The sequence below is a fragment of the Amia ocellicauda genome, chromosome 10, assembly GCF_036373705.1.
Source record: "Amia ocellicauda isolate fAmiCal2 chromosome 10, fAmiCal2.hap1, whole genome shotgun sequence".
Lineage (NCBI taxonomy): Eukaryota > Metazoa > Chordata > Actinopteri > Amiiformes > Amiidae > Amia > Amia ocellicauda.
The window spans coordinates 38,914,675-38,935,878 of record NC_089859.1 but is presented as its reverse complement, the minus strand read 5'-3'; the positions used below and the strand labels follow the sequence as shown (position 1 = coordinate 38,935,878).

The 21,204-nt window shown below is 33.9% G+C and overlaps 1 protein-coding gene across 1 annotated transcript in view; it reads right to left on the bottom strand.

The window, feature by feature from the left end:
- Positions 1 to 863: 863 nt before the first annotated feature.
- Positions 864 to 21,204, bottom strand: part of LOC136760585 (myelin basic protein) — a 134,010-nt gene continuing 113,669 nt past the window's right edge. Inside the window, 5 exon segments of the mRNA XM_066716061.1 lie at positions 864 to 2,383; positions 9,754 to 9,876; positions 13,390 to 13,422; positions 14,055 to 14,084; positions 14,676 to 14,792. Coding sequence (XP_066572158.1) covers positions 2,342 to 2,383; positions 9,754 to 9,876; positions 13,390 to 13,422; positions 14,055 to 14,084; positions 14,676 to 14,792 — 345 coding nt within the window. The 3' untranslated portion in view covers positions 864 to 2,341.

The window sequence follows — 21,204 nt, the reverse complement described above, 5'->3', positions numbered from 1 at the left end:
TCAAGCAATATTATTTTCTTAGCAGCCTCCAAGGGGCTGACAAGGCATCCTGTCCCCCACCCTGGAGGGCTGATGAGTCATCCCCACCCAAGGGCTGATGATGTTCCATCCCTCCCCCCAAGGGCCGGCATGGGGCCCCCACTAGAGCGAAGACCACAGCTAGCAGTACCAATTAAGATCTTTCTGTATCACATAATTATACTACCTGGAGGTGACCATTAGGCCTAGGCCTTAAGCCCCAGAGATGCATTTTCTCCTATAACAATTTGCCATGCTATAGATGTTTCTGTTTTTCTCTCCTCCATGCCTAATGGTTTATTTCAATTATTTATGGTTTGTTTATTTGTTCGTTTGTTTATTTGTTTGCTTAGATTCAATCTGTAAAGTGCTCTGTAGCTGCACAGCAAAGGGTGCTATACTAAATAAAGAATTAAGTGTATTGATTATTACATGTATATTTAAATATTTATTATATTACCATATAAAGTCATTTTTAAAATTCCATGGGTTTATTACGTTAATAATTATACATTTTAGGGTGCGGCCCCACTCATAGAGTATATTGCCATTTAAAACAGGGCTAGCAGCTATGTATGATTATTATGATTATACTTTTTATGATATATTATAATTATGAATATCATTATTAACACATTATTGTCTTTTCACCTTCTTTCTACTTTGCAGCTATAATTGCTAAGGCAATGCACAACCTAGCTCTTGGCACCCAGTCCTTGTCCTGAGGATTGACACAAGTTGACACAAACGTATTTTTAAACTGAAGTCTGTCAACAACATAAAAGTGGAAGTTTAGCAAAGAAAAAGATCATCTTTAAAAAAAACGCCAATGCTTTGTCTTTAACCACGTTAAAAGGCAAGTTTTTTATTTGTTTGACATTTACAATAATGTTTCAAAGTTTTAATTTACATTCATTCAAAGAAACTACAAGCACAATTGGGAAAGGTGGGTGGGGACACAGGAGCGTTACACGTTATGGGAGCTTATTTTAGCATGCCGAGAAAACTTCTGGAAAAAAGAATATCGGCAGCATCACAGCAGAGTTCATGCAATTCATCAACCAGGCTTTATTTTTTTCCTCAGGACTTTCCACGACTTTCTATAACATTCTTTTCTATAACGTGTGCTTGTCTTCTTTACCTTTGTTTGGATACACTAGGGGTACCAACGAAAGACATAGTTTAGGTAGTAGTTAAACAGAGGACAGAACATCTATTTGGTCACAGCACACTATTGTTGGTCAATACAAAATGGCTAGCTGTTTATCTTTTGCAGTACTTACATAAATTGGAAGCAGGTAAGATAAATCAAGAAGACAACAATCCAAGGTATATGGGACTAATTTAATTTCAGTAGTAAAAAAAAAAGTGCAATTCAGAAGAGCATTCAGTCTGTGTTTTAAATATGGCTGGATAAAAAAACAGCACCATACCCGTTATGATTTTAGTATCTAAATTAAATTATTTAAACGTTCTATGGAGAAAAAAAAGGGGGCAAAATGAAATTAAAACATCAACACTTATTAGTGTATTATATATGTAGTCCAGTTAGAATGCACTTTACAATTAAGATAGATATAGAAGTTGTCACCTTCACAGTAGCTTAACGATGTTTTTCCCCTCAAAGCTTACATCCACAGTCCACTCTTAAATTCAGAAATCTACGCACTCCAGACAAGCCCCTTATCAATACAGAGTGGCATACTCTTTGCCTTCAATAATATATATATATAATTAAAAATAATAGGAAAAATAAAACATCTTAGAGACTTTTGGTCATGTGAACAAACAAAGGCATAACATAACCACTTATGGGTATTTATGAAAGTGAATACATTGCAGAAAGCAACAAAGGTGATTCATGTTAACTGGCTGTCTTTGTGAGGGGGACAAAACACTGAAGAGAGTTGCATCTTGGTTATTCACACCAGAGCAACTGAACACAATTTAATGAAAGGTGAAAATGCCTCCCCCTCAAATAAAAATAAATAAATATAATTCTCAGTCTTATGCAGCCCATATTAGTTCTGAAGACAAACTAAAAATCTAAAGCAACAAAAAGTAATCCTCTTCAGGCAGAGCTTGTGTGGAGACCATCGACAACAGTTCTCGTGGATGATGACTGCATGCACAATCTCAGCAGAAAATAAGTAGAAAGATTGTGATGCTATCTAAAAAACACGGCAAGTTCATATTAATGCATTTTAGGCCGGGCAGGGAGTTAATGTATAAAGCAGAGACATTTCTTTCTTCATAATGGTTATTGTCGTTATTTTTCATTATGAACTGTTTTCTTCATTAAAAGAAAGTGGACTCCGCTAGTTCAGCGTTTGGAAGGGGATCCAGATCGGCTGTCTCTTCCACCCTGTAAAGGGAAAACAGAAAAACAGTTAATTAGCCAGTGCTAGCAAGTAAGAATGATTTAAACTGCCAAAGTGTCAGATATGTATTGATAAATAATAATAATAATAATAATAATAATAATAATAATAATAATAATAATAATAATAATAATAATAATAATAATAATGCACAAAAACATATCCATTATTCATGGTGCAAGAGATTTTGTATTTCAAATTTAAAAAAACACGAACTTAATCATGAACTTAATTTCAGGGTTCTCTTATGCCTTATTCTTCTCTTCCTGTTGAAAAAGTTAACATAATAATAGAAAATGAATCGGGTGTCTCTTATTCATTGCCTGCCTTTTGTGTGTGTGCGTGCGTGTGTGCATTTTCATTGTTTTGTGTTTCATTTACCGGTGAGACTGAAAGGTTTTTACAGTTCAAGGCTTAAAATATTATTTTCACACACACATTCTGGAAAATGCTTCAAATCTCATTTTTCCACATTAAACGTAACAAAGAGACAATTTGTGTGACATTCTGATTGATTCATTTAAAGGAAAGAGGAGGTTTAAAGAGGGAGATTAGTTCCTCTTATCTATGAGTTTTAAATGAGGTCAGACTTCACCGTTAAGATTCATGAAGGGTGACTGATGCTTACACTGGTTCTTGCGTTTCCCTGAACTTACACTTTAGTCACCCTCTGAATAAAGGACAACCAAACAGGTTTTTTAACAGACTTAAATGGAATAGTTCAACTTCATCACAGCTTTACAGGTTTCCTGAAGTGGTTTGCACAATGTTGCCTCTCTGGTATGTCTTATTTCAGCTTCCTTATATTCCTATGCAGTGCTTAAAAAAATAATATACAAATTTGAGCTTTTACTAAAGTCATAGAGCTTGTTGAAGGATTGACTAGCCTCGAGCAGTTTTCACACTACGAGTCCACGCTGCAAACCATAGAGCTCTATCTAACAGGGATGTCAATCTCAGTCCTCAGCACTACAGTGTCTTCTGGTTTCCATTCCAATTGAATTACTTAACGGATTAAATTATTCTATAAATTAGAAATATTCATTACATTTTGTTTTGCTTAATATATTCTTTCAATTCAAGGTTCTGTGTTTTATTGTCAGTTCCACTCTCACTTTCTTTAGTTTGCTCTTCTATGGGGGCAATGCACTAATTGATATTTATGCCTATGACTGAATGTGTTTCATATATGGAGCAGTTGAGAATGAATCCACACTTGATGGATAGATGTAGAGACTTGTCAAGAAAAGGTTAGGTACAGAGTGATATGACTGAATAAAACTGTTAATTATGTGAATCTTAATTTAGTTATAGATGAACAACACAGGGTGTCTCACTGGGCTTGTTACCAAGACTAAAACCTTATCGGCAGTCCATGTTGCACACCTTAGATTTGTATTTGTCTGTCAATAGTTTTACAAAACTATAATACACCACTATAGTACATCCAGATATGTTTGAAAAGGATCTATTGATCGATAGGGTCTCATAAATTTACTTCAATGTGAATGACATGTTTCTAATTAATCATAAACTAGGATATAATTGTTTCTAAGTCTGAAAATAATTTAAGGCACTGAATGCACTGAAAATCTTATTGACGTAATGTACATCTTTTATGTTTTAAAGGAGCATAAAGGTGAATTAATTAAAGTGAAATAGTTTTTGTTCAACAGCAAAGCTAAATGTTAAATCAACACACTGTGTTGTGGTTTGTGTCATGATTTCTTTGTTGGCTGTAATCATGTGGAGATTTGTTCTATCACCAATGACCCAGCATTTTGTTGAAAGGTATAACTTGTGTGATTTTCCTCAATTGCTAATTAAGCAAGTCAGTGTGCACTTTCAGATAAGCCAAGTGTATTGTACAGTTACAGTCCAATCCCAGAGTGGTAGCATTTTAAATAGTAAACTTTATTTAAACCTCATTCTAATCCCTTTAAGTTAAAATATTCTGTATGTTCTATATTCCCCTGCCATATAACCACCAATTTAGAGTAGCTTTATGCAGTACCATTCAGCTCAAACTTGCCCTTTCTTCTAAAAGCCTAATGCTTTATTAAACTACAGTTTTAACAAACACTCAATAAAAAAAACAACAACATAAGAATGAAGAGGTGAGGAATTCTAGTCTGTTGTAAATGGGCTTATCACAATTACAATTTTTGGTAAAACTACAGCAAAACTTGTAAATTGAGCTCATGTACACAATGAGACCCAATACATTAATTATGTATGTATGTATCGCGGTGCACAGATTGTAGAATGAAATTCATTGTATGCTTTCCTATACAAAAGCGTGTTTTTGTTTGTTGGAACATCTGAGCTGATACAATACAATTTTAAAGATACCTTTAAAAAAGATACACTTATTTGTAATGTGATTATTTAAAATACAGTTGATCTGTGTTCTTTCCACTTTTGCTTTTCAGTACATATTTTATTTAATTTCTGCCTGCTCTCCAGATATCGCCCTTTCAGAGTTGAAATCCAAGCCATGCTAAAGGGTTCCAGTCAAGTTTAAATGATATTATAAAGCTAATCCTGGAAATAGATTTACAACACATAATAGATAATTGGTTTACTCATGCTACTCTTCTACTTTGGATTCTTCACTGGCTTCCTGTTACTGCTTGCATCAACTTCAAGATCATCATACTGACTTACTGCTGTCCACCACCCTTTACCCTCCTTTCTCTAGTGCCTTTTCTCTCCCTACAAGTCATTTAGTCATGCTTTCCCTCTCATATTCTACATCTCATGCTCTGTCCTTCTCCCTTGCTCTCCAGGGGAGTGTCAGGACAGCACCATCTCTCATTACCTTCTGGTGCCTCCACAAAACTCATCTGCTGAGACTTTGCCCATAGATCCTGGAAATCTTTTCCGATACTGCCTATGGTTATGAAACTTTTGTTATTGCTGCATGTCTACTGAATCACTCTTGTTTATGAATCATTTGCACTTCATTCATTGTATTGCTTTGTACATGTTTTACACTGTACTCCAGTATTACTCTTTGTATTCTCTTTGTATATAAACACTTATGTTGAATTATATAATATTGCTTATTGGATTAAGGCATCATCAGATCTGTTTTCACAGTAATTTACAAGAAAATGTATTATGCCTTGGATGGATTGTTACTTGAAATATTTTATGTACTGGAACAAGATTATTAAACCCCTCATATCAAACCCCATCTTGTGATATATTACATTTCACTGCAAAAAGCCTTATTCATCCAGGTTCTTATGAAGTTATTTCATTCTTAATATATAATTTTGACTATTATCTAGACAGTGACAAGGTCCAAAGAAGACATTTTAATTCTCCGTCTTTTAGTCCTGTCAATTAGGCTTTCAGCCACATATAGCAGTATTAAAAGTAGTAGTGTGTATAATCTTCAAAATTGCTTGAATACAATTCAGAAATTAATTATAATACAAGTTTGATGATGATGCCATAGAAAATGGGAGAGTTAAAACATGTTTGTGTTTTATACTGAGTGAAACTGTACAAATAGGTTCAAAATGATAAAGCAAATAAACAAATATATTTTTAAAAAATAACCAAAATTATTCTACTCAAAAACAACCAGATGAGAACATTTGTAACATTTGATCTGTATAAGGTTTCAATTTAATTGATTTAGGGGGATGTGCAAAACTGTATATACTATATGTCACAAAGATTACTTGATTCATTCCATTTCCCCCCCTTATCTTGAATAAGACTCCTGTTTTTCTTCAGTTTCTGTGGTTTGTGATGCTAGTAAAATAGACTCCATTATGAAATAAACAAATCTTACTGGGGGCTGCCAAGGTACACAAATTACAAACCAAATGTAAAAATACATCCGGCCACAGATAGACTACATGTTTCACTGTATCATTGACACTTTTGTTTTGTATTTTTTTGTGATAAAATTATAAATAATTTACTAAATATATATTGGTAATGAGTAATAATAATAATATTAATACATCTAACCTAACCTGGCAAGAGCTGTTTCAGCAATACATGCAGTGAGTAGCATTTTAGCATGCAACGGTTCTAACAGCTCAGCTAAAAGTCAACTGAATGTCTGCCTAGAATCACAAATGGCTGCTACTCAGACTAGCTACTACTTGAACAAATGGTAACTTAAGGACCTAAAGACCTATTTAGAGGCATATTGACCTGTTTATACAAAAAACAATAAGCAAATATTTTGTCAAAGGGTCCCCATGCACTTCAACATATCATCTGAAAATAATAATGGTTAAAAACAAGAGGAAACTGCTTGCTTGCTTGTTTAGTTCCTAGCAGTTTATTAATCTGAGACAGATAGATGGTGCCATCAATAAAGACAAAGCAGCACTTCAGTCTTAATTGCTCAACAACCTTTTCTATTCAGCAGTGAGGAGTAAAGGAAGAGAATACCTCCTCTCTACCATGTAGCAACAGAAGGTCCTATACATGTGGCACTGGATAAGTAGTATGTTGCCTCATTCAGTTTTGGGTAGTCCACACAGGAATGATGGATCCCATCTGCTATTTCCCTTTGAGGACCACAGTTGTCACCCATGCTGAATAAAGGCCTGATAACCTTGCCTTCATTCACCTTTAGTTGGTAATTGTTACTTGCAGATAATCTATCCTTCTAACAATGTCATGCTTTGTGTCATGCCAATCACCGCTTGAATAATTTTTTCTTAAAATGCGGTGCCCAACATGAATTCTTTGCTCTGTGTGCCCTTCACAGGCTCTCCAAATACACTGAAACCTGAGACTTAGCCAAGTTCTCAGCTCCCCTCAAGATGCAACACAAGTCTGTGTTTCCGTGCTGCTTGAATCTCATAACAATCTGAATCTCACCAGCAGCATTGCCTCAACCTTGACTGTATCAAGAAGTCTTCCTCAAAGTCATCAAACTTTGTGCCTAATGCATTCCTCAAGCTAGCATTCTCGCCTGATCACTGGGATAGTGCCTAGTTTGAACATTTTCGACCGTTGAACTGAATTGCAATAATTCAGTGCAGTAGCTATGTTAAGATTTAACAGTGGGAAGAATTATTCCTAAAACGCATACAGGTTTGTTTGTTTGTTGGTTTCTGTTTTTAACCACCTTCATATAAATATTTTAACTTTTATAATTTTTAAGACAAAACCAAAACTGAAAGGCATTGCTGTATAGTTAATAATCTTCCTTTTATCTTTCTCTTCACAATGCTTTGATAACTAGAATAGATTTTAAAAGAGGTAGGTTCTGTTGTTATATTTATTTGCATAAATTTGTTTATCACTGTTCAAGAAGTCCCACTCACAAGATCAGATTCCTTAAAAATACTCTGTGGGTATACAAACTTTGAATCCCAAATTCTGCAGGATCACAGTATGTATTTGTTAGTATTTTGTGCATTACTCATGTAGAAGTTTATATATATATATATATATATATTTTTTTTTTTTTTGCATGGCATATTGGTATTTATGAGTAATTAATATGATATGCAATTCTATACTGGTGATTAAAATGTCAGAAACTACTGCATACTGTACAAGCAAAGGAAAACATTTTCAAATAGCACGCTTTTGAAGTAATACATATTTTCAATTCCATCATGTTAGAGTTTATACAGTTCAGTTTCGGTGTCTCCAAAAGAAAAATCAAAAATCACGCGCACACACAACATGCACTTTAAAAAGGATGACATATCAGGCAGGCATGTATTTCTGCAAGAAGCAGGTTCTTGGCATCTGCCAAGAAATAATAATAATAATAATAATAATAATAATAATAATAATAAACAGATTCTTCCCACTTCATTACTCAGATGACACTACTGAGACTCACTGATTACAGAACATTGGGTAAACAGATTGTAAGGCATGGGTGATTACCAGGTAGTGTTGATGGTCTTTTTTAATTGAAACTGAAAAAGTGAGTGTAGTGTAGGTAGAAAGAATGATAGTTCAGTAAATATTTAGTTGCACACTGTTTCTAGTGTTTGACTTGTGAGACTGTACAAGCACTGTGGTTGGCTAACTAAATCATGAAGTAAAAGTGGTTAAAAACACAAAACTGAATGCAGTGCAATAAACAAATGTTGTGGAATATGCTATTTAATGTGTGCTTTACTCTTTCTTTTCTTTTCTTTTATTTATTTTACATTTTTTATTTTATATTTTATTTTTTGCAAGCTTTTGATTCATGATGTAGATTGATAGGAGGAGAAATTGCTGTTTTCACAAAGGATGGAGAATAATGAGATTTATGTAATTGATGTTGAAAAATGACTAGAGTCAGACCAATGGCCAGATTAATGCATCTTATGTCAGTGTTGTGGTATTGATGACATATGTTGTATTGGGCTTCAGAAATAAAATATTTACATTAATAAATTAAAAAGAACCATTGTAAATATCTTTACCAACTGGTTTTACTGGAACGCAATATATTTTTCAATATATAAATGAAACGTGCATAAGTTACTACTAGAGATAATTTAGACAGTGCTGATTTTGTTGTGTACTGAATTAAAGATGTCCAAAAAAAAGGATAAATTCTAAATCCACCAAAAGAAGTGAAACTGCTACAAGATTCTAGACATTTGTACTATATCAATATCCATTACTCACCATGGTAACGGGAAATTACAGTCATACTCTTAACATTCAGTTAGTGTTGCTGAATTCTAGATTCAAGACTTGTATTTGGCAGATATTTAAGGTAGTGGGTCTTGGGTCAGTACAGTTTTTCACAGCCAGAGTGACCTGATTTCTTAGACCTGATTTGATTTTAGACCCTTTCATAATCAAACTTGTTGCAACCAAAGAGCTGAGTTTGCATTTTGTAAACAAAGAAAAAACAAAAAAACCTCTACAGTAAAGATAATTTCAGTGTTGCCGATGCATTTGGGTGAATTCTTGGAAAAAGAAAGTAAAACATAGAAAGTAGGGAGAAGGAATGTGGGCAGAGAGAAAGGCTGGATAAAGATAATTTAAAGTGTCTGGTTCAGTGGTCCTCAAAGTAGTGCCTGTGGGCATTTTTGTCCCCATAAAGTCAAGGCTGTCTTGCTAGCCACAGCCATACATATTAAAAGTGGCCAGTGTAAACACAGTATAATAGGTGTTATGGCCAGGGTTGTGGGATTTCACTGTAGTATTACTGATACATATTGGGGAGGAAAGGGAATAGATATTCCAGAAAGGAATAGAAAAAAGGACATAAACAGAGGTATATGTTGCATGCTTGCATGCCCTTGGAGGACCACAGAGCTAGCTGGATGCACAACTTTGAAATCCAAGGCATTTTGTTTCTTTGTTTATATATTTGTTTGGTTTTAAGTGGGGGATAAAGAGCATTCATTACCAGTTTGAAGATTTTGGAGAGAGTTCCCTGGCCATCACCTCTTCGATCCTTGTGGCCTTTGTGAGGAGATCTTGTTGCCTCGAGAAATCTTGCCTGTGTTGGCTGCTTCTGTCCATCAGTTCCCTGTAATGAGAAACATAGTGATTATCAACAATTAAAGACCATGCTTGGCTGTGCTGCTAAAGAAAATTTGTTCATAGTTAATTACTGCAAAACAAAGGAAAATGTAAACTAAAACGTGGACTTAATGGTTTATTATGATCTTGCCAAGTTGTTGCAGTGAAGAATTCTGTACCAGTCTTGGCTTCTTGGATATTGTTGTATAGGTTTGGTGTGAGAATGTAACACTCCAGCTGCATCTATCAAGATGTGTGTATGAAGTAAACAAAGATGTAGAGGATATTCAATTTGTATGAATATGAACATGATGCACTGGTGTTAGAAACTTAGACAGCAATATGTTAGAAATTTTCAGTTAAAAAAAAAGTAATGTGATAAAATAAAAATGTGGATTATACAGCACACTTTTTTGTTACACCACTGTACCACGTGGTACTGTGTGATGTGATCTGGATTTAAAATGGGAGAGTTGTTGTTCCCAATCCTTTAGGTACTATGATTACCATATATTTACATAAAAAACAATACAAGTCATAGTTTTGTTCAATATGAGAATGAACTAATAGCACTAAACTAATAATTTCTGTGAATTCTGTGATGATGAGTAGCATAGTAGCATAGCATTCCTGAAAAGAAGGGAGCGTGTCTGTAAAATTAAGTTTGATTTCACAGCATGCTGTTCTGTATTGGAAAGAATTGGAGAGAAAGAGCGATAATGGTCCTTGAAGGATGAGAAGCAAAGTATAAATATTTGGTTAGTTAGTGCTCACTCTTTACACCCAAAACATCACACAATGAAAAAAAGTGCCACTGCAATTTAATGTGTTTGATTGTTGCTTGGTTTTACAGTTGAAATGTCTATTTGTCTTCTTGTTCTCCTTGTTCTTCAAATGTTTTTGCTGTAGTATTATTCAGGCAAGTCACCAGGGTTTGTTCCACACTGGTGAGTTTGGTGACACAATCCTGAGAGATGCATAACTGTTTGTGGTCACAGGCAAGACAGTGAGCCTCTGTTAAAGCCCCAGCTGTGTGCTGACTCATAAAAAATTACAACGGTGTAGAGATATGACTGAACATCAGACCATTTCAAGTAATGTAATACAGAGTATCTAGACCAAAAGACCTTCAAGTTGCATCAACACATACTTCACATGTACCTGTGTCAGTGCTTGTAAAACAAAACTACTACACCTCAGCAGCTCAATGTTGAGGAGTAGGGTATAGATATATTGTCTCAACAACTCCCCACCGATTCAAAAAGAGCTTGAACATAAACTATTTATATAACCATTTTAAAAAGGTCTTCTTGTGTAGGCTTGCATTTATAATTATATTGCATTATCTAAGTGACAAATAGCTGTTTAAGATTGTAAATAAAGTGATTGATTTTTAAATAAAACTTTGAAAACAATTTAATTTAATATCATTTAAGTTAATAATAAAGTTAAAATTATAAAGTTAATATATATTTTTTTTTTGTAATGCACCCGGAAATAAAACATTTTAAGAAGAAAATCTAAATAACCCATTCTATTCTGTATTTAGTTATGTATATTATATGATGAATTTATAACCATAACCATAACCACAAATAAAAAGTAGGCAACTCCTAGTATTTACAGCGATACTCCCAGTTCAGATATTCTACCTAGAAATGCCAATTAATGTAAATCAACAATTTGTTAAATGGTCAATGAATATTGAGTGGCAGTTGACAGGACGGAAGCTGTTTTACTAACATTCCAACTGTGCTTTCCCTCGTCTGATTGATTGTCTTCCTGAAAGAACTAGGGGATGCAGATGATTATCTCACCCCAGCTAAGGAAATTAGCACACCTCAGTGATACAAGGAAGCTTATTTCATTTCTATCACTGGAAAAAATGTAAATATTCCAGTTGTGTTTATCTAATGTGTATACTGACTGAGGCTGAACACTCGTTAAACGAAGCCACAGTAAAATTACCAAAATAGAATATTCTAAGAGATTGGAGAGGAAATTGATGCACTGGTGCAGCACTGATTAAAACAGGATGTCATTTGTTTGCCATATTTTGTCTTTTATCTTCCTATTTTCTTGAAATGCAATTTAGTCTGAAAATAATAATTAAAAAAGACACATAAATAAATAAACGACCAAAAAAACAACAACAACACTTTCTCCTATGAGCCCTCTAAAAAAAGAAAATATCCCTTATGCAACTTTACCCTGGTAATTTACCAGAGTTTCCACCCCCCTTTATAGGATGCTTTTACTATGGGTGTATCATAGCTTCACAGTGATTTCCTTTTGTGTTAACATGCCTTCACTGTGCTTTATTACACTATATTATGAATAAACCATGGTTTACCATAGTAAACATGCTTTGAAATATTTATCATGGTATAACATGGTATTCCTATTGGTGACTGATGTAGTAAAGCACATGCAATGTATTTGCCTTTAGACAGAGTCTTAGCAAAATATCATGTCTCTTCAAGGGTATTTAGTGGAGTAATGGTGGAAAGACACTGAACCACATCTACAAACCAGGCTTTCAATGAAGGCTGGGGAATAATATGTATTTAAAAATAAATGGGTGGAATAAAACATAAAACACACTGGTCAGCACTGCATGAGTTCCAATCCAGCACCATAAATAGGTCTCTATAAATCTAGACCTGCTTCAAAGGAATTGAATATTTGTATAAATATTAAGCAAAAAGTGGAAAATCCATCTGCACTCCAAAACAATAATTGGTCACCCTGGTCTAATGCAATTGTGACCAACAAGGGCTGACAGTGACATCAAAGCCCTTTCATGCTCCATCATAAGGCTTTCAAAAATACATTTTCATGGATCAATCATGGACACAGATAAAATGTACAGCTGATTTAAAAGAGAATTGTAATTTCTCAATTCTCTCCATGAGGATCCAAAAAGCAAAAGTACCCTGAGTTAGTCTGACTTATTGGAAATGTATTTGGTCACCCACCAGCAGATTCTGAAGTATTTAATTTTTTATATATTTGTATATATTCACTTTAGTTTACTTGTAGAATCCTATTTTAAACATTATTATTATTACTGAAAAAAAGAAGGGAAAACAACCCCATAGAATTTTCAACAGGTCCTTTTCTGTATGAATGAAGATATATTACAGATGAAATGTAGTAAAAACACTTACACTGTTAAGGTTACGTTACCTTCATAGATAGGCCAAAGAACACATTCTCTCTTTCTCCCATCTTGGACTTTTGCCTGAGCAGTTAAATAATTAAAGCACCCACCACAAACCACAAACCGTGGAAGAAGCAGCTACTGAAAAATCAGTGAAGGCAAAGGAAAACATAACTGGATGAGCAAGTAACAGTGCAGAAGAAGTTATGAAAAAACAAATGCGTCACTGGTGTCAAAAACATTGAAGGTAAAAAATATATAAATTAACATAAAAGATGATAGCTTTGTACAGTAGTTGCAGTTGCCCCAGTGATGGAAATGGCTGTGAATGAATATACAGTTTTGTTTATCACCTACCCAGCCTAATCTCCCGAGGGATAATCCTCTCCCCTAGACATGCAAGAGACAGAGACAAGGTCATGAAGGTTCATCTCCAAGAAACAATGGTGGAAACATACATGAGGTCCAACAATGGTACACAGTCATTTAAAGGGAGGGTTGAGAAAAACAGGATAGGGCTTCAAGTGCTTTAGACCTTGGGGGGAAATGTATGAAGATCATTAGAATAAAACAAAGAAAATCATAAATTTGGTTTTTGGTATTCTGATTCTTCATCATTGCTAAATAAGTTCATAATAGGACTAGTCATACTGAATTTCAAATTGAATTTTTGAAGTGCTTCTCACAGTACTATCGTGTCAATTGCCATAAGTGTATTAGGGCACTTGCATAATTTTCAGCTTAGATTATTCAATGTTTTTATTGAATTCTGGGGTGTAAGGATAATACTGTGCTACTCTGTCTGGATGACCCATATGAAAAATTTGTGAAGTTAAATACACTTTAGTATACCTAATGTTAACTTATAGTATACTTAATTATACTTAACTGTACCTCTTTTTCATAAGAGGAGGGGCCATGAACTGCCTCTCCCCATGGAAATTCTGTGTCCCATGTTTCAAAGCTAATACAAGGTAATGAGAGTCAGGTCATGATGGCTGAAATTTATGAGAAGTTCTTACCTTTGGTTTTGGTGGAGGAGTAGGGGACACCTAAGAAAACATGATAAATATAATTTTTTGTTGATTTTTATAAGCAAATGTTTTTGCATATTTGTATGCCTTAGGTTGTACATCATAGAGTTTCAATGTCAAGGTCACTTTATACCAACACACGAGGCCTTGTATCCTAAACAGAGCACTTATGCTCTAATGCAAGATTACCTTAATATATGTAATAAGATATTTGTACTTTTAACGTAGGTTTAACATGATACTGAAAACATGAATACATTACATGAATACATAAACAATTTACAACTTTAAAAGGTACATGTTGTCAGTCAACATGGATTACTAAAAATAAATCAAGAAGTATAAATCAAGTACAAGTCATATGATGAAAAACATATCTTCTATTTCTGAGTAGTAATTTTTGTTCTTAATTTTAATATATTTTAGTAATCCTTCTTCATTCAGGGTTTAAACTTCAGGTTGTTGATTTTAAACCTGTATCAAAGTATAATGTTGTCATAATTATAAAATTACAGGAAGTGCAGAAGAACTTGAAAATGTCCTAATGGCTAAACCTTCTGCCTCAAAACTAGATTCAAATGCTTCAGCGTGTTGACTACAGACACTTACAATGGTTTTAAAGAAGTGCACTACAGGGTTGTCATCTCCAGGTCTGCCACGGGCTCCTGACTGCTGAGGAGTCCTCTGAGGTGAAGAACCCAAATGGCTGCTCCTCATTGAAGATACCTGTGGAGAAAATCAGTTTGTCAACTTGAGAAATGCTAGTGTTCAGCACCTTGGATAAGTAAAAGCACTTACATTCATTTTTAATGGAAGAAAGTCAAACATTTAAAAGAATGCCTTATCAAGATAACAAAATCTAACTGTTCATTGTGGTTCAATATTTGGTCTTCCAGTTATGCTATGTTTTGTTTATGTAATAATGTAAATGTGAAAAAATCCAAATGACCTAGATGAGTCTTTTTTGAACTGATGGATCATTGAAAGCTTTAGAAAACATAATCTCATTAATTCTTCAATAATTGCGTAAATGTTCAGCAAATTGAAGTCAAGGTGTTTATGCATATATTTGTAGAAAAACACACATAAAAAGAAGGTCTGTGATACAGAATCTGATTGGTATTTCACCAACTTTTAATAATTTCAACTGTAGAATATGAAGCAAAACAACAGGGAGAGAAAAAATGGTCTGATAAGAAGAAAATACATGCAAGTAACATTACTGGGATATAAACATTATTTGCTATTCCTACTTCAAGACATTACTAACTTGATCTCATCTTAAGGATACTACCCATGGAGGGAAGGACTAAACACAATGGAGTCAGTGGAAGAACTGGACCTTATAGTAAGACCTTATCCTTAACTGTCGGGATACCAGAATTTTTGGGAATGCAACTCTCATTCCTTTACTTAAACAGATAACTTTTACTTAGATTCTGTACAGTTGATGAATATAAAACCTGTTCTCAAGTTAGCCAAAGTACCATTAGCACCCTCCATCTCCCTTCCCTACTCTGGCATGGTACCACTAGCAACCCCTCGCATGGCAATTATTATTTATTATTTGAATGTTCGAATACTCTAATGTGAAAACCTTTCAAATACTCATCCCTACTAAATAAATTAGTCACATAGCTTTCCAACTGATAGGAAGAATCGTGCTTATGAGGTTGATATATTTACTTATAATCACAAATGTAATGTTTAGGGAGCCAGTTTCCCTTTGTCAGTCAATGTGTAAACTGACTCACTAACTTCCATATTATTGTCTGCGCATTTAGCTACACATCTTGAATTGTTTTAATAGCCCTATCTGGAGCAATATTTTCTGAATTCTAACATGGAATATACTGAACTTTTTTATTAGTGCTAAGTATTGCCTATATCTCTGTTTCATGAACAGGAAAAAAAAAACACTGCCCCATATTTGTGAAATACGCACTTACTCCAGCTTAACCCCATGCCACTTAGATGCATATATTATATATTCCAAACTAATATTAATGAACACATCTCTAATAATAGATGGAAACACTTTAAAATAATGGGAATGACACATGCATACCTTAATCTGATTTCTGCTTGATCACATGTATAACAAGGTTAGGGTCAGGGATAGGGTTAGGGTTACAGAATAACTTTTACCAAAGGAGAAAGACAAAACTAGGTATTAAACAGTTATCGATACCATGCTGAGTGTATGGAGAGAAACTATCTTAAAAATGCCATTGCTGTAAGCTTTGTGTTTTGCCTCAGCCCTTTCTCCATGCCAAATCAATGACTGGACAATGCTCTGATTTTCAGCCAAAATACACCACTTTGTCTTCATTATGGGGTTTTTGTACAATAATGGTCTGTCATGTTTAAGCTCTATTACTCACAACAATTGATGAGGAAGACTATTTACTTAACCATGTCGATAGGTTAAAATCCTACACATCACCAGACATTCGTTACTTTTGGGAAAATGGGAAAATCAAATGATGGTATTATCTGCTTGCCAGTGAACCAGAGTTCATTAGGCATAGCAGAACAACATAATACATTGAAACTTAGGAGTCTCCTTTGAAATAGTTAGTTTTGGCTCCATCAAATACATATTCTTCTGTTCCATCTGGCAGTCTAGTATTCACTAAAGTCCATTATTTGAATATCATTCTCACTAGACTAAATATGTTTGGCCTTACAATTATTAGAACAGAAACACAATTACAATCATATATATATATATATATATATATATATATATATATATAGTATTGTTTTAATTCATTTGTGATTGTAATAGTATTTCTATTCTTATAATTGAATACCTAAACACATACATACTGATGGCAGTGCCATATGCAAGAAATCCATTTCAATATACAATGATTTCTGTGTGACCATTTCTGATGTTGTAGGTTCTGTTTCACCTCAAAAACTAAAAACAAATAACTTTGGTATGTTTTCAAAAGATTTTACATGCTGTATTTAGTTTTTATAGTAAACTATAGAACCAGTGCTAATGGTTTTTGCCACTGCCTTGGTTAATTTTGACATAATGACAATGGTTCTTCCCTTTACAAAACTGTGCCCAAAAACAGGTGTCTGCAATTTACATTGTGTTGCTCTCTCACCATTATCATCCTACTTGCCTTCAAAGCTGAAACAGACATTTGTTAAACAAAATGAGATTGTGTTTTTATCAGAGGAAAAAAAAGATTTTTGTTCTGCACAGCTCATACAAGATTAGTTTGATTACTGTATAACACTTCAGAATTCAGAAGTGCCATTGTTATGAATGACAAAGTCTGCTGTTTTAAACATCACATTTTCTAATCTAAAATAACAACATTAAATTACTACCTTGAAAATCCATGTTCTATCAGTCCAAATAAAAAATGATATTTTAAAAAGTGCATACTGGCCATTAATTTTCAGTTTTAGAGGGTGCACACCATAGGGGTTACATCTTAACGTTTTTTAGGCAAATTCAAGTACATTATGCAAGGAGATACTAAATATTCATAACATGAAAAGGAGGGGGGAGTCATTGTTTTGCTTTGTTTTTAAGTTATCAGACAAACAAAAATGTAATTCTCAAGTTAATCTTTCATTATGATACATATCAATTAACTGATATTTGGGCATTTAAATACATTTGGGCAACATTCAGATTCACTTCTTGTAATTAGGTTGACAGGATGAAGAATTCCCATGTCTTGGAAAAGGACAATTCCTAATAGGTCAAAGCTTGTTGATGCTTGTTACAAGGTTCACTGTTACAAAACAGCAAGGGAATTTCATTAATTCTTATTTTGCTGTAACTGCTGCTTTTATATAAAAATCCAAACTCCTGCTGGAGCAATCCCAAACCACCTTACAAAATGTGGCAATTAAATCTCTCAGTGTAACTGAGTTAATCATAAATAGTTTTTCTGTGCTTAAGATATTGAAAAACTATCCGAGTAATTTCTACTGAGGGTTAATTGATTTAGTGTCATAAACAACAAGTGAAAAGAAGAAATCAGGCCTTGGCCTTTCACAATTTTGTGATCAATATCTTTCATTGGGGAGCTGGGTTAACATCTATATCTCGTTGATTTACAGATGAGAAGAATGATGAATGGGATTCTGCTCTTTTCAAAAGAGAAAATTGCCTGGGGAATGAAGCATGCTCTTTTTTTCATGCTTAACAAGATGCATGAATTAGACAACATCATAAAAACATTTGCTGTTTCTAGATTATTCATTTTTCTTTCTATAAAATGTTGACTAAAGAAGGCGCCCATGTTTTCCATTCTGGACACTTTAAATGTAAACTGTACTATTTCTGATTGTTTTAATTGCTTGCACTTCTTCAATAAGACACTAACTACATGGATATGTTTTTGTGTCCCCCCCCCCCTTTAATTTATCCTCTTAAAGATTTACTCCAAGGTTCTGATTTATATAATTATAGTAGAATGAATGTTCATTTCAAGTTTCTTATACACCAAAACTATGCACCTCATCTAATACTTGAACAGAGATTAGATAAAATGTGCATACACACCACACCAACAGGAGAATAAGCAATATTTAAATGAATGATGGGCAAGCTATTCTTACTAAATTTGTTTTAGGCTATCTTTCCAATACAGGTTTTTATTTAGACTGGTTATAATAACCAGTAATAACCACTTAATAAAATTATTACATATGTAGAAACTCCACACATGTAGTTTCCAATTGCAATAACAAATGTGGAGCAAAACAGCTTGATATTTGTATACATAGAATTAAAATATTAAAAAAGAGCAGCTGTTGACAGTGCAGTTTTTAGAACTTCAAAACTTGATATATACAATGTCTCCAAATTAAAAGACAATTATATTTAAATATGCTACAGTGCATGTGCAGGAATCATAATTCCTATTCAAAAGATTACATAACATTAGGGTACTATGCTACAATGAATAGTAGTGTATACTATTTCTTATATATGCTTTATCCATCTGCAGTGTAGTGTCTCGTTGATCTCAATACTGGTATTATGCTGTAGTGTCTTTCAAATTTTAACAATGGGTTAAGGGCTTACTATGTAATAAATCTGTCTGAATTGGAGGCATCTGCAAGCCTGAATGTGTCTTGGTCTTAAGTGACACCTTATCTCAAGGTATTGTAGCAAATGTGACCTTTGATGACCTCTTCCTTTTTGTTGCATTTAATATTATAAAATATTTTAATGACAATGGTGTATTTGTAGGATTATCTTTCCCTATTAAAAACTTAATATGATTGAATACCTTTTAAATTCAATAACTGTTCTTTGAATGAAAGGTTAAACATACACAAAATTATATTTATAATTATAATAGATAATTACAATAAATATGCTATTTAAAATGTTGATTAATTTAAAAAATATAATACTCAGAAATAAATGTACTCTTAGACCGGACATGTTTTTTGTTTTGTTTTGTTTTTAAGTTATCAGACAAACTAAAAGGTAAAGTTCTAAAGTTCATCTTTCTATTATGTTTTTATGTCGTCAAAATATATTCAGACTACCTGCAGTTTTCCTTCGATGTTACTTTAAGGGATAAATATCAATTAACTGATATTTGGGCATTCAAAGCATACACAAACAATTTTCCATAAAAAGTGTCCAAAGTTTAAGATCAATTTTGCAAATATCCTGTATTAAAAAACAAATTGATACAAATTGTACGTTTTCATTTTGTAATTTTATTTTTTTAATTATACTTTCAATCTTTCTGAAGTTTAAAACAAAGATTAAAATATATAAGCATTTCTATCAATCAATCAATCAAGTCCCCATCCCTTCATTTTGTACCTTCATGTCCAAACCTGTGAAGCTACAGTATTCACTGACTATTGACTCGAGTGTTTTGCTTTGCTGTGCTTCGTTTGTAACTTACTGTTATTTTCTTGTGTGGTTTCTGTTTCAGTCGATTTTCCATCCCACCTTCTCTCCTGTGCCCAACACTGAGCAAGGTCTCATCAGACTTTTGGTGATTCTCCAGAGTGACAGCAATTTCTCTCTGAGTTCTCAGAGCTGAGATGCCTGCACTGTCTTCAAGGGGACAAGGCTTTGGCTATTGACAGGTTCAGGTCTATTAGACAGTGTTGACTCCATGTTGCCATGGGTGATGTAACAACTATTGCCGGTTGATTATGATTGGGGGAGGGGTTGTACATGGTTTATCCTTTGAGGGAGCTAGGAAAGAATGGGAATGGGTATCTATATAAGCTCTTTTGTTAACTGCTTACCACTTGGATGCTGTCTCACATCTATGTTTTATATCTGTCACTGATTGTCAGCTGCCTACCTTGTCAAAACCTGATTTCAAAGCTTGCGTATTGGTGATAGAAAAGCTTTGGTGAGCATCAATGTAAACATAAACTTTTCCTGAAAAATATTGCACAGTGGTTATTCTTTAGTTTGTGAATTACTTTGCTCTACTGCAGAACAAATGTCTGCCTTTTCCCTCTTCTTACTATAGTTCAAGCCAGTAGAGTGCAACCCTGACCCCGGAGAGCCCAAATCAAGGGAGTATTATAGGTCAGTCTAAATGTCTTCCCAAATCACATGGAAACGAAAGCAAGACAATTTTTCAATTGGGACAAAAAAGGTGATGGATCTATAAGTGTTTGTTTGAAAGATCTCCAAATGAATTTACCAAAAACACCTGCTTAATTAAACAGGATTAAATGTTTCCAAGTCTTTAGAAAGAAATGATTCAAAGCCACTAAATGTTTCCCTTTAAGAATCACAAATTATATTTCCCCCTTTATACCCAACAATTTGCAACAACTAACACTTCTACAACACCTGTACCACCATTGATTCTTAACTGACACAGATAGTCATTGGGCTGCAGGCAGATTTCCCAGAAGCATTTGACTCCAAATGACCCTGAGGCCCAGATCCTTTTTACATATTTCAGCTGATTTTACCACCTAGAATTGAATAGAATTGAAGCTTTTATGGAATTAACTTGAAGAGTCTAAGGCTCATGTTGTCTCATATAAAGGAGAACATTTTCTCACACCTCTCGCACAGCCTGGTTGTCAGTTTAGATTTGTTTTTAGATACTGTTTCTGTTTTACCCCAAACATCCACTGCTTCACTCCTCAAGTCTGGAAA